At 39.3% G+C, this 12,525-nt stretch overlaps 1 protein-coding gene across 1 annotated transcript in view; it reads right to left on the bottom strand.

Moving 5' to 3' along the window:
• Positions 1–1,308: 1,308 nt before the first annotated feature.
• Positions 1,309–12,525, bottom strand: part of CUNH5orf47 (chromosome unknown C5orf47 homolog) — a 28,239-nt gene continuing 17,022 nt past the window's right edge. The window contains exons 6-9 of the mRNA XM_064376521.1: positions 11,898–12,303; positions 4,590–4,675; positions 2,744–2,843; positions 1,309–1,340 (exon numbers count right to left, since the gene is read on the bottom strand). Coding sequence (XP_064232591.1) covers positions 1,321–1,340; positions 2,744–2,843; positions 4,590–4,675; positions 11,898–12,303 — 612 coding nt within the window. The 3' untranslated portion in view covers positions 1,309–1,320. The remainder of the gene's footprint in view (positions 1,341–2,743; positions 2,844–4,589; positions 4,676–11,897; positions 12,304–12,525) is intronic.

Genomic DNA, 12,525 nt, shown 5'->3' with positions numbered 1-12,525 from the left:
GAGTAAGAATGAGCAAACAAATGTGGCAAGATGCTAAAAAACAGTGAGTCTTGGTAAAGAGTTTACTGGAGTACTTTGTATTAGTCTAATAATCTTTCTGTACATTTGAAATCATTTAGAATAAAAGGTTAAGAAAGTGGTCCATTTCTTCTTTCCCTACTGAATGAAGTACAAATCCGCAGCCCAAAATTCAAGCGAGACTCTTTGATGTACTATCTCAGTATGCTTTTATACCTTTCTTAGGTTATCGTGTTAATCTTTATTCAAAGTATACATTCCCTAATCGTTTTCTTGACTGCATGAATTTGTTCACTTTCATGTCTAAAATATACTCTCAGCTGGACACAGTGGCTCATGCCTGCAATTCCAACACTTTGGAAAGCTGAGGCCAGGAGTTTGAGACCAACCTGGGCAACATAGCTAGACCCCCATCTATACAAAACAAAAATTTAATTAGCCAAGCATGGTGGTGTGCACTTGTAGTCCTATCTACTTAGGAGGGAATGCTGAAGTGGGAGGATCACTTGAGCCCAGGAGTTAGAAGCAGCAGTGAGCTATGATTGAGTCACTATACTCCAGCCTGGGTACAGAGTGAGACCATGTCTCTTTTAAAAAAAACAAAAAAAGTAACTGTTAACTGTATGTAGATTTCAGCAGAGGTGACAAAAAAAAAAAAAAAAAAAAAAGTAACAGTAGAACAGCCTAAAGAAAATCAGAGGTACACAACCAAAGGTCAAGGGCAGGATGGAGATGAAAGGGTACTATACCCAAGAAGAGTAGTCGAAGCTCCAAAAATTTGTGAGTTATTCCAGAGTGAATATGTAAAGAGAGAACGGGACCAACAATTACTCCTAGGACAGCATTTGTTATTAGGTGGTAGCAAAGGTAAATATGGTAAGTGAGGCAGGATGAGGGCCATGACACAGTCTGCAGGACAGTAAGAAATAAAAAGCAGCAGTCGTAAGATAGTATTAAATATGACAGTATGTTCAAAGGAAAAGAGAACTAAGTAGAGGTATGAACAAAAAGAAGATTCTGCCCAATAGAAAAAAAAAGAAAGAAAAAGAATAAGGAAAAACATGGACCACAGAGAGAATTTCTAATAGCATGATGGAGATGCGGCCCAAATGAAGTTTTAAAGGTCAGTAAGTATTTTAATGAGTGTCTACTGTGTGCCAGACATTGGATTTAAGAAAGGAAATAGGCTGGCACTACCAATGGTTATACAGTAATGTTTGGAGAAGGGAGGATATAGAAGGGAAGAGAAAAAAATCTATACAATTATTACCTAAATAGATTCTTACCAGAAGATAAGAAGATTCATCGTGTGTAATTTGGGTCTGCAAACAACATAAAAAATAAGGAAAATTTAAGTAGTCCTCTAGCACTGGTTTTTCCCATTAATAAATACATATTAAGGAATAAATATTATAATACATTTTTAGACATAATTATTAGCTTTATAAAGAAGTTCTGTAATCTAGTCTAACACTGTAATGCAAAATAATGAACTATATAAGGATACCTTCTGTTTACAAGAGGCTGTTTATGGAAAACACAGCTTATTATTTTAAGTTGTTAAATAATCCTTACAAGATCACATTTAAGAGAATGTCTCTTGCTGAGGCAGAAAAGAACTCAACAGATTCAAAGTTATGCACTGATCTGAATAAGCACTCAGAAATATGTCCAGGTTTTTTGCACATTGCTCTGCCTATTCAAACATCCTTTTAATTTAAGCTACCTCTGACTACTTTTCTTTTTCCTGTGAGCCCCCCACCTCATTTGCCTTAAATGGATAAGGAAAGTGAAACAAATTATCACTAATTTGCCATTATTGCAAACAATTGATGCTACCACTGATGCAACATTATATGAACCATAAGTTTCCACTGCTTGCAAAATGGCATTCTGTTTTCATGATTATCTTATGAAAATATTCTTCAGGAAACTAAATACTGAAGGTTTACTGACTATGAAATAGAAGTTGCTACAGAATGACTATATTAAGAACTCACAGAAACATCCATGATAGCATGCGTATCAGGACATGCATGTTAAGGAAAGATAAGTTTTGACTTTTCAATTCACATGGCATTACTAGTTACATAAATTTTATCCACCTTAATTTTTTGAAAATCCAGAACTACAAATTATTTTAATAAACATAGTAGACTACATCTAATTTCGCTCTAACCACAACATCAACTCAATATTGATGCAGCTTTAGAACATAGGTTTAATTCACGAGCTATTTTCCAGGAATGAAATAATGACATCAAGGCCATAAATCAAGGGCAGATTTTGTTAAATGCATTAAGTGGAACTGCAGCTTCCATGGAAAGGAAATGACTACATGAATTGACACAATGTGTAATTTCATATTGTAGTTAAAATGTTTTTCTTCATCAATACCAATGAGCTTTGTAATTTGTATTTTTTAATTGGCATTAAGATTCACATTTAACAGAAAAGTATGTTCCCTTTACTCAGTAAATTCCGGTCAACATGCACCTTCTACACTCCTCCACTCACTCCTATACCTGTGCTCTCCTCTGCACTCACTGCTTGTAGGTGCTCTGTACTTCTAATATGATGAATAGTGACAATATGGTAGCCTAGTTTCTATAGTATATATTACATGTAACCATTAAGAAAACTGCTGATCTCATGCAATCCCAGGATAACTAAACTGTTAACAGAAGCCACTTTCTTTAATACAAGAAAAATTGTGTTAACTTACTTTCACTGGATAACCTTTGGCATTTCAGCCTGTGTCTGTATTTTTCATTTTCTTCAAGCATTCTTGAAATGACTTTGTGTACTCTATTCCATACTAAAAGCTTAAAAAGATAAGCAGAGTAAAGGAAAGCTGAGCAGAAAAGTAGGACTATAGCTTCATAGAGGCAACAGGGAATGATTCAACTGTGTTGTATGTCAATTGATATCATTATTATAATACTAACACTTACAGAACTAAAACTTAAGTGAATTGTTTACCCATGATCTGAATTATCTGTTCTCTTTTTCGAAATTCCTAGAATTTCCTCCTTGTAGTATTTAAATTAACTGTCCTGGATGAAGTTTCCTTTCAAAGGCAATGTCTATAACGTCCTACCTAATTGATTCTAACACATTCTATTCTGAAAGGTAATTTTTAAAACTTGTGAATTTATATTCCAATGATTAAACCATTGGGAAATGACTTGATTTTTAAATGTACTTTATTCTTGTTAAGAATTAAGTATTTCTCCTAGCAATAGTACTAGAGAACATAAATATACTGGAATAGAAAGAACGAGGATTATGGAATCAAACAAATAGATCTAGGCTCAAATTCTGGCTTTGCCATTTTCTAGTTGCCTAACATTTTGAGAGTATTCTAATCACATCTAGGAATAACTTCATACATTGAATTATAAGAATTACTGAAAAAATATTTAATACATATGTAAAGCACTTACCCCAGTATCTGGCACATAGTAATTAAAAGTAAGTATTGGTCATTGCTCTTTTCTCCTCACCCAAAAGGAACTGGTTCTCAGAAGAAACATCTCTTAGTACAGTGGGAAAATTAGATGCTCACTCAAAATATATTTGGTACAAGAGTTATTCACTTCTAATGCTATTTTATACCATAAACAGATATCAAACAAACTCAAAGCTCAGAAGCAACACAATGTCACTAACAACCAATAATTTCTTTAAATTGAATATCAACTATGCTGTGAAGTACAAACATACAGTGGCAATGAAAGATTTGCAAAGCATATGATCTTGAATATGTTCAAGACACTCAAGTTGCCATGACATTTGGACAACTAGCAGTGAGAACAGTTCAGCAGCAGTGGTTCATCCTTCTCAGATTGCCTGCTAGAAATATATTACATATTCCTTGTCTTTAAAAAGACCAATATAAGCCGGGCGCGGTGGCTCAAGCCTGTAATCCCAGCACTTTGGGAGGCCAAGGCGGGTGGATCATGAGGTCAAGAGATCGAGACCATCCCGGTCAACATGGTGAAACCCCATCTCTACTAAAAATACAAAAAATTAGCTGGGCATAGTGGCGCGTGCCTGTAATCCCAGCTACTCAGGAGGCTGAGGCAGGAGAATTGCCTGAACCCAGGAGGTGGAGGCTGCGGTGAGCCGAGATTGCGCCATTGCACTCCAGCCTGGGTAACAAGAGTGAAACTCCGTCTCAAAAAAAAAAAAAAAAAAAAAAGACCAATATAAATACATTATTCTTTTCTATGAAATCTGTGATTTTCTTCTTATACTACATTATATATCACAGTTTATTATATTCTATGGAACATATATCATGCTTTGAAAAATCATCCAGTGTGGTTACATTTTGATTAAAATGTGTTTTATACTTTCAAACACTGAAAGAATAATTCTTTGTGGTTAATAAATATCTCCAAACCCAGTTTCATTTCTGCTGAATTACTTCTATGTTCTCATTTCAGAAAATTAAATTATTCAAAAGATGAAACTATTTTCACTGTCTTGAATATCTTTACACATTTGTATTTAGAGAGGATGATTTAAAATTCAAATATTGCTCATTCTCCTTTACAGTACTATACCTTTTTCTTTTTCTTCATTATTTTGGACGCTTCATTCAATGGTATGGGAAAATCAAACTTTGTAGCTGCATCCTTCTGGATTAAACCTAATTTTTAAGAAGAAAGTGAAAAGGTCAACATATATAAGAATTTACTATCTGAAAATGAGACCATATAAACGTTTTTTGAGGTCTCTTTGGGGATTTTTACACTTGTTATATTTCTGATCACCGGGTAATACTGGTTTACCAATTCACTAGTAACATGTGGAAAACAACCAAAAAAAAATTGACATAATCTGTTAAGTACCTAGAAAATCACCCAGCTAGTTCAGTCTTCTGTTTCTTATTTGTCAGGCTGGTCCCAAAAAGACAAACAACAGAATGAACAAATACCAGATAACACATCTTGCTCCAGTCTATCTCTACAGGCTTCATTCTTCTCAGTGCAACTCCAGACAAACATTACACTTCCAACTACACAAACCTTGTGGTTCCTCAAATGTGTCTAATTCCTAACCCTTTCAGCACACACACACACGCGCGTGCACACACACACACTGACACACCGACACACCTCCCAGGCAAATTTCTTCCACTCATTTTGCATATTTTGCTGAGACTAGCTCCAGTGTATTTCATGGATTTCATTCCTGACTTATGTTTCAGATCTTTCTCCCAGGCCTCTTTCCACCCACTCTGACCCAGTCGTTCTTCCTAATCGCTGCATCACTGATCCATACTCAGGGCTTTGCTCACATGTTTTCTCCACCTAATTTTCCTATGTCAACTCTATGTGTAAATTTCATGGAGCTTCCACCATGATAAAGCCTTCCCTGATTCTCTCATTCCCCAAATTATTTACCACTTCCAAAGCATTCATTTATACTTCCACAATAGCATTCACCATCTTCCATTATATATACATTATAAATGTTTCTTTCAAGTTCTGTAAGGACAGGGAGCTGGCCTGATTTATTAGTCTTATTTGAAATGTTAGAAAAGTTGCTGATTTGCCTACTCCTGAATCTCTAAACTTCAGTACATTTTCCAAACAGCTTACAAGTTTATCTTCTAAAAGTGCACCTGTCTCCAAAAACTTTTTCCACTATTCAAAACTCTTCAGTGACTATAAAAAATGAGTCTCCAAGGTATTCCATTATCTGGTCCAAAACTTATTTTTCATTCAATAAATAGTACATGTCTACTGCATGCTAGACATGCTAATCACCATCTTCCCTTCAAGTCATCTCTGATCAATATGCCAACATTTACTGGGCACTCATTCTGTGTCAAACACCGTGCTAGGCACTCCACACATATTACTTCATTTAATCTTCAAAGCAACCCTTTAAGGTAGGAACCATTACCCGCATGTTACAAATAAGAACACTGAGAATAATAGTGATTAACTAACTTGGTCAATATTATCCTGCTGATAAATGACAAAACTAAGGATTATGTCTTTCTGACTTCAAAGCCAATGCTCTTGATAACCCCCACTGTCCCACTAGTGATTTCTCTATACATGTCCCCTGATTTCCTGCATCTATGTCTCTTCTTTGCTTGAACGTGACTATCAAGGCCATTCTCGGCTCACTCTTACAGCACTCATATCTACTAGTTTATATTCCCATTATTCATGAATAAGTCCCTTGAGAGCAAAATAGTTGTCTGATTCATCTGTGTCATGAGCACCTGATCTAGTGACCACAACATGATAGGTGTTAAATAAATATTACTGAATGAATAACTCATCTTTTTCCCCATGGAGGGTGACACATTTAATGAATGTCTACTTAACATTAAGGGCTGGGTATGGTGGTTCATGCCTGTAATCCCAGCACTTTGGGAAGCCAAGGTGGGTGGATCACCCAAGCTCAGGAGTTCAAGACCAGCCTGCCCAATATGGTGAAATCTTGTCTCTACTGAAAATACAAAATTAGCTGAGCATGGTGGCACATGCCTGTGGTTCCAGCTATTTCAGAGGCTGAGGCAGGAGAATCATTTGAACCTGGGAGGCAGAGGTTGCAGTCAGCCAAGATCACACCACTGCACTCCAGCCTGTGAGACAGTGCAAGACCCTGTCTCAAAACAAAAACAAAATCAAAAACAGACATTAAGTACACCCAACACTGAATAAAACCTAAGTACTTTAGCACTTCTGGCTTGGTTTAAATATAAGTCTACCCCAGGACCCGCTTCCTTTGACTATATTCTTGGCTTCACAAGCACAGCAGGGTGGTCACTGACATTAGTGGCTCCATCATCCATCCAGTCGCCCAGCACAGAGACTTCAGACTTGGCTGCAATTCTCTCTTTCAGTAAGCTATGCGATCTTCTCCATTCTGCCTTCACTGCCAGTGCCTTAGTTCAGGCCTTCACTCTTTCCACTGGACTACTGTAACTGCCTCATTAACTGTTTTCTGGCCTCTAATCTCTCCCACCCCCAATTCCTTTGTGGCAGGGGTAACATGATCAGATCCAGAGGAAGGAGAACTAGGAGGTGGGAGTGGTTGGACCGAGAAGAAGCTCCAAAGCACTTCCTAAAACCAAACGTGCACCAAAAAAAGATCATGATCACTGTCTGGTGGTCTGCTGCCAATCTGATCCACTATAGCTTTCTGAATCCCAGAGAAACCCTTACACCTGAGAAGTATGCTCAGCAAATCAATGAGATGCACTGAAAACTGCAACGCCTGCAGCAGGCATAGGTCAACAGAAAGGGCCCAATTCTCCACAACGACTTATCACATGTTGCACAACCAACGCTTCAAAAGTTGAACAAATTGGACTACGAAGTTTTGCTTCATCCACCATATTCACCTGACCTCTCGCCAACCAACTACCACTTCTTCAAGCATCTCAACAGCTTTTTGCAGGGAGAATACTTCCACAACCAGCAGGATGCAGAAAATGCTTTCCAGGTATTCGTCAAATCCCAAAGCAGGAATTTTTATGCTACAGGAATAAAGAAACTTATTTCTTGTTGGCAAAAATGTGTTGATTTTAATGGTTCCTATTTTGATCAATAAAGATATGTCTGAGCCTAGTTATAATGACTTAAAACTCAAGGTCCAAAACCTCAATTACTTTTGCACCAACCTAATAAATTATCAAAGTATATTTAGTTCTGAAAGAATAGCAAATAAAATATGTATTTTTCAACTTGAGATTTTTTTTTCTGTCTAAAGTGCCTCTAAGTCAATCTCCCCTGTACAGCACGGACTAACTAAATCTGATCCTATCACTTTTTTAATTCAAAATCTTTTAATGCAGAGCTTCTGGGTAGCTGAAGACAATAGCAAGCAGGTAGCAATAATTTCCCCCCGAAAAGACCCACACCCTCAGCATTACTTTAAGGCAAAGGATGCTGAAGCTGCAAAATAACTATAAGTAAAATGAGAAAAAAAAAAACAAAAACATTAAATTGCAGCTCTATGATGCCATATGCCCCAGACCTACAGGGGCTCTGGCCAGCAGGGAAGAGAAAATAGAAACACTAGAAAAAATGCCTCAAGAGAGCTGGAGTGACCAACATTAAGATTAAATTCATTCTAAATCTGAAAATACTAAAAAAGACTAGGCAGAACATAGTACAGACTATAGGGAAGAAATTTAAAGAGACAGGCACAACACAAGATGCCAAGCATGCAATATAATGAAGACTCAGTTTAAAGTGGCAAGCATGATTTAAAGGAGCAGTCTTCCAACGACATGGTTTCTGAGGTGAAAAGAACAAAAAGGATGATAAATTAGGTCACAAGAAAACACTAGTAACATCCATAAAATGAAGACATCACAAACAATGCTCTCTGATCACAATGTAATAAACCTGAGTTTACCGGCAAAAAAATAAAAATAAAAATAAAAAACAGAGAAGCTCTGAAAACTTAAAAATTTAAACTCTATTAAGCAACTCTATGGAAAAGAGTTAAAAATTACATGATTTCTTTTAAAAGTAGTGAAAACGAAAACACCACATATTGGAATCTATGGGATGTAATTAAAGTAGTGGTTAGAAGAAAATGCATTGCACTAAACAATAACAAGAATAAAAATAAATGAATTAAATTTCCTGCTCACAAAAAAAGTATAAGAAGAACAAAGTAAATCAAAAGAAACCATAAGAAATAATAATATTAAAAGCAGAAATTAAGGAGGAAGAGACTAGAGAAACAAAATATCTAATTCATAAATCAAAACCTTGATTTTTCTTTTTTAGAGACAGTGTCTCACTCTGTCTCTTCAGGCTGAAGGGCATATCATAGCTCACTACAGCCTCGAACTGCTCACCTTAAGCAATCCTCCCACTTCAGCCTCCCAAAGTGGTAAACTTACAGGTGTGAGTCTCTGTACCTGGCAAAAATCTAAGTTTTTTTTTTTTAAATTAACAAAATAGAAAAAATGTTGGCTAACTTGATCAAGAAAAAGAGAGAATGCACATATACACAGCAAAAGAAATGACAAGAGGGAAATAACCATTAAAACGCAAGAAAATGTTTAAACATCGTAAGACACTACTTTGCAGATATCTATATAAACAAATTTGAAAACCCAGATGAAATGGATAATTGCTTAAGGAAATACAGATTACCAAAATTGACCTATTAGAGTTAGGAAGCTTACACAGGTCAATCTCTATAGAAAATATAGAGAAGATTATTAAGAAATTATTACCCCACAAAAAAACACTAGGTCCTAACAGTGTTACAGAAAAATTCTACCTAAGCTTCAAAGACAAGATAATCCCAACATTCTATAAATTATTCCAGAGCATAGAAAAGGAAAAATTCCCAATTCCTTTTATGAAGTAAATACAACTCTTGATACCTAAACCAGATAAAAAAGTAGAAAGAAAAACTAAAGATCCCTATCTCTCCTGAATACTGATGCAAAAATTATAAACAAATTATTAGCAGAGTCCAATACTGTATTAGGAAAATAACACACCAAAACCAAGTAGAATTTACTTCAGGAATGCAAGGTTGCTACAAAATTGGAAAACTATATCACATTCCATATTAATAAATAAATCTAAAGAAAAAGAGTATCTCCATAGATCTAAGAAACCCTCTGACAAAAATCAACATTCATTCATGATAAAAAACAAACACTGGAACAATAAGTATTGAGGGATACTTTGTAACATTTGAAATACATAATCCTTATTCATATAGCCAGTACCTTATTTAATGGGGAAACACTAAAGGTGTTTCCCCTATGGACAGGAAGAAGCCTAAGGCGCCCGCTATCTCTAACACTATTTAACATTGCCTTCGAGGTATTAGCAAATGCAATTAGATAAAATAAATCTACTGCAGGCAAAGAACGGGTGAAAAAGAAACAAAATTATATCTCTTTACAAATAATATATATTGATACCTGAAAAATCGTGAGAATCAAGGATAAAACTAATAATAAAAGTATCCAGTGAGTTAACAGGATCTAAAATTAGCATGTAAAAACCAATAGGCTAAGTGAAAGAAGCCAGTCAAAAAAGCCCACATACTCTATGACTCAACATATATGAAATGCCCAAAATGGTAAAATCTATGGAAACAGAAAACAGATTAGTACTTCGTTAGAGCTGGGCTTATGCATAAAGGACGGCAAATAGGGAGAATGATGAGTGATGTTTAATGGATACAGGGGTTTCTCTCGGGGTTAAAAATACTCTAAAATAGTGGTGATGGTTGCACAACCGTGAATATGTGAACTATGTATGTAAAATGGGTGAACTGTAAGCACTGTGAGCTATAGTTTAATAAAGCTGTTATTTTATAAGTACAGTCGATGGAAATGTTCTATATCTTGATTACGATGGCACTTACCAGAGTGTGTATAAGTCTGTCAAACCTCTTCAAAACATGTAAATTAATCCTCGGTAAAGTTGATTTAAAAAAAAAAAAACAAGAGATAGCCGGGCGCGGTGGCTTACGCCTGTAATCCCAGCACTTTGGGAGGTTGAGGAGAGTGGATCACCTGAGGTCAAGAGTTCGAGACCAGCCTGACCAACATGGGGAAAGACCATCTCTACTAAAAATAGAAAAAAAAATAGCTGGAGGTGGTGGCAGGGTCCTGTAATCCCAGCTACTTGGGAGACTGGGGCAGGAGAATCGCTTGAACCAGGGGGAGGAGGGAGGAGGGAGGAGAGAGGAGGGAGGAGGGAGGGGGCGCAGAGGTTGCAGCGAGTCGAGATTGCGTCATTGCATTCCAGCTTGGGCAAAAGAGTGAGACTCCCCAACAACAACAACAAAAAGAGGCCGGGCACAGTGGCTCACGATCCCAGTACTTTGGGAGGCCAAGGCAGGTGGATCACCTGAGGTTGGGAGTTTGAGACCAGCCTGACCAACATGGAGAAACCCCGTCTCTACTAAAAATACAAAATTAGCCAGGTATGGTGGCACATGCTTGTAATCCCAACTACTTGGGAGGCTGAGGCAGGAGAATCACTTGGACCCAGGAGGCAGAGGTTGTAGTGAGCCGAGATCATGCCATTGCACTCCAGCCTAGGCAACAAAAGTGAAACTCCATCTCAAAAAACAAAGAAAACAAAAACGAAGAGAGGCTGGCATAGTGGCTCATACATGGAATCCCAGGACTCTGGGAGGCTGAGGCAGGAGGATTGCTTGAGCCCAGGAGTTTGAGACCAGCCTGGGCAACACAGGGAGACCCCACGTCTACAAAAGATAAAAAAGTAGCTGGGCATGGGGGTGCCTACCTGTGGTCCCAGCTACTCGGGAGGCTGAGGTCGAGGCTGCAGTGAACCTGTGATTGGACCACCACACACCAGCTTGGGTGACACAGCAAGACCCCACCTCAAAAAAAGAATAAATTGGCTTCCTGTACACAATAAGCATTTAGAGGGCATTATATACAAAGAAATCCCATTTACAACAGCAAAGATTAAATATTTAGACATAAATTGATCAAGACATGCAAAACGTAAGGGAGGATAATTTTTAAACTTAAGACATTTCCTGATTTAAACGTAAAGCTCATCCTGTTTTTAGCCAGGATGACTCAAAAGCATCCAGAAGTCAGTCCTCTAGGTCAGAGGCTTTGCGAAGTCAACCAATGTGACTCAGCTGGAACGGCAACACTGCAGACCAAAGGCCTCCGTAAGGGTGCCGTAAAGGCTCCGTTCAGCAACCTCTCCTCTTATGTCAGGTGCCCGTCCCGGCCACGGCAGACCCCTGGGAATTACAAGGCTTCTCCTTCGCCCCATGCGTGCGGGCAACATCGCCTGACAGGAAAGCCGCCCCCACCCTCCCGCGCGCCACAAGATGGCGCCCAGCAGTGGCGCACGCCCGTCCCGCCAAGACACCTGCACGCGCCACAGGCCTGGTGCTGCTCCGCCCGCTCGATGCCCGCAGCTGGGAGGAGGAGGAAGAGGCAGAGGCCGCAACCGCCACACCAGGGGCCGCGGGGACCCTGGGCCTGGAACCTGGGGGTAGCTCGCCGCCACCCGGGACGCCAGGCACCGCCGTTGCTTCTGTTGGCTTCTCCTGGCGACAACCGGCCCCGGACTCCCGACCCCAAAGGCCTTGGGCTCGGCGGCCACCCAGCTGCAGGACACCACCGCACTGGTGTGAGCCGAAGCGCGTCACGTAGACGAAGCGCATCCAGTCCTGCTCCCGACCCTGGCTTGCCGCTGCCGCCATCGCAGTCTCAGTCAATGGCTGCCGGGCCTTCAGCAAACACGATGCGCCACGCGCTGAGCGGCCGGCCCACTGTGCAGGTGAGAGGTGGGGATGGAAGGGAGGCGGTTAGGGCCAGACCACCCCACAGGGATGGGGGGGATGAGTTTAGGGCCGGACCATCCCGAAGGGATAGGGAGGCAGGGTTAGGGCTGAACCACCCCTCAGGAATGGGGAGGCAGAGTTAGGGCTGAACCACCCCGCAGAGATGGGGTGAGAGGGTTAGGGCCGGACCACCATGCAGGGTGGGACAGG

This window comes from Aotus nancymaae, unplaced genomic scaffold, assembly GCF_030222135.1.
Source record: "Aotus nancymaae isolate 86718 unplaced genomic scaffold, 86718_ANA_hifiasm-v0.15.2.pri h1tg000015l_1, whole genome shotgun sequence".
Lineage (NCBI taxonomy): Eukaryota > Metazoa > Chordata > Mammalia > Primates > Aotidae > Aotus > Aotus nancymaae.
Note: the sequence above shows the minus strand (reverse complement) of the source record. Positions and strands in the feature narration are given on the sequence as shown.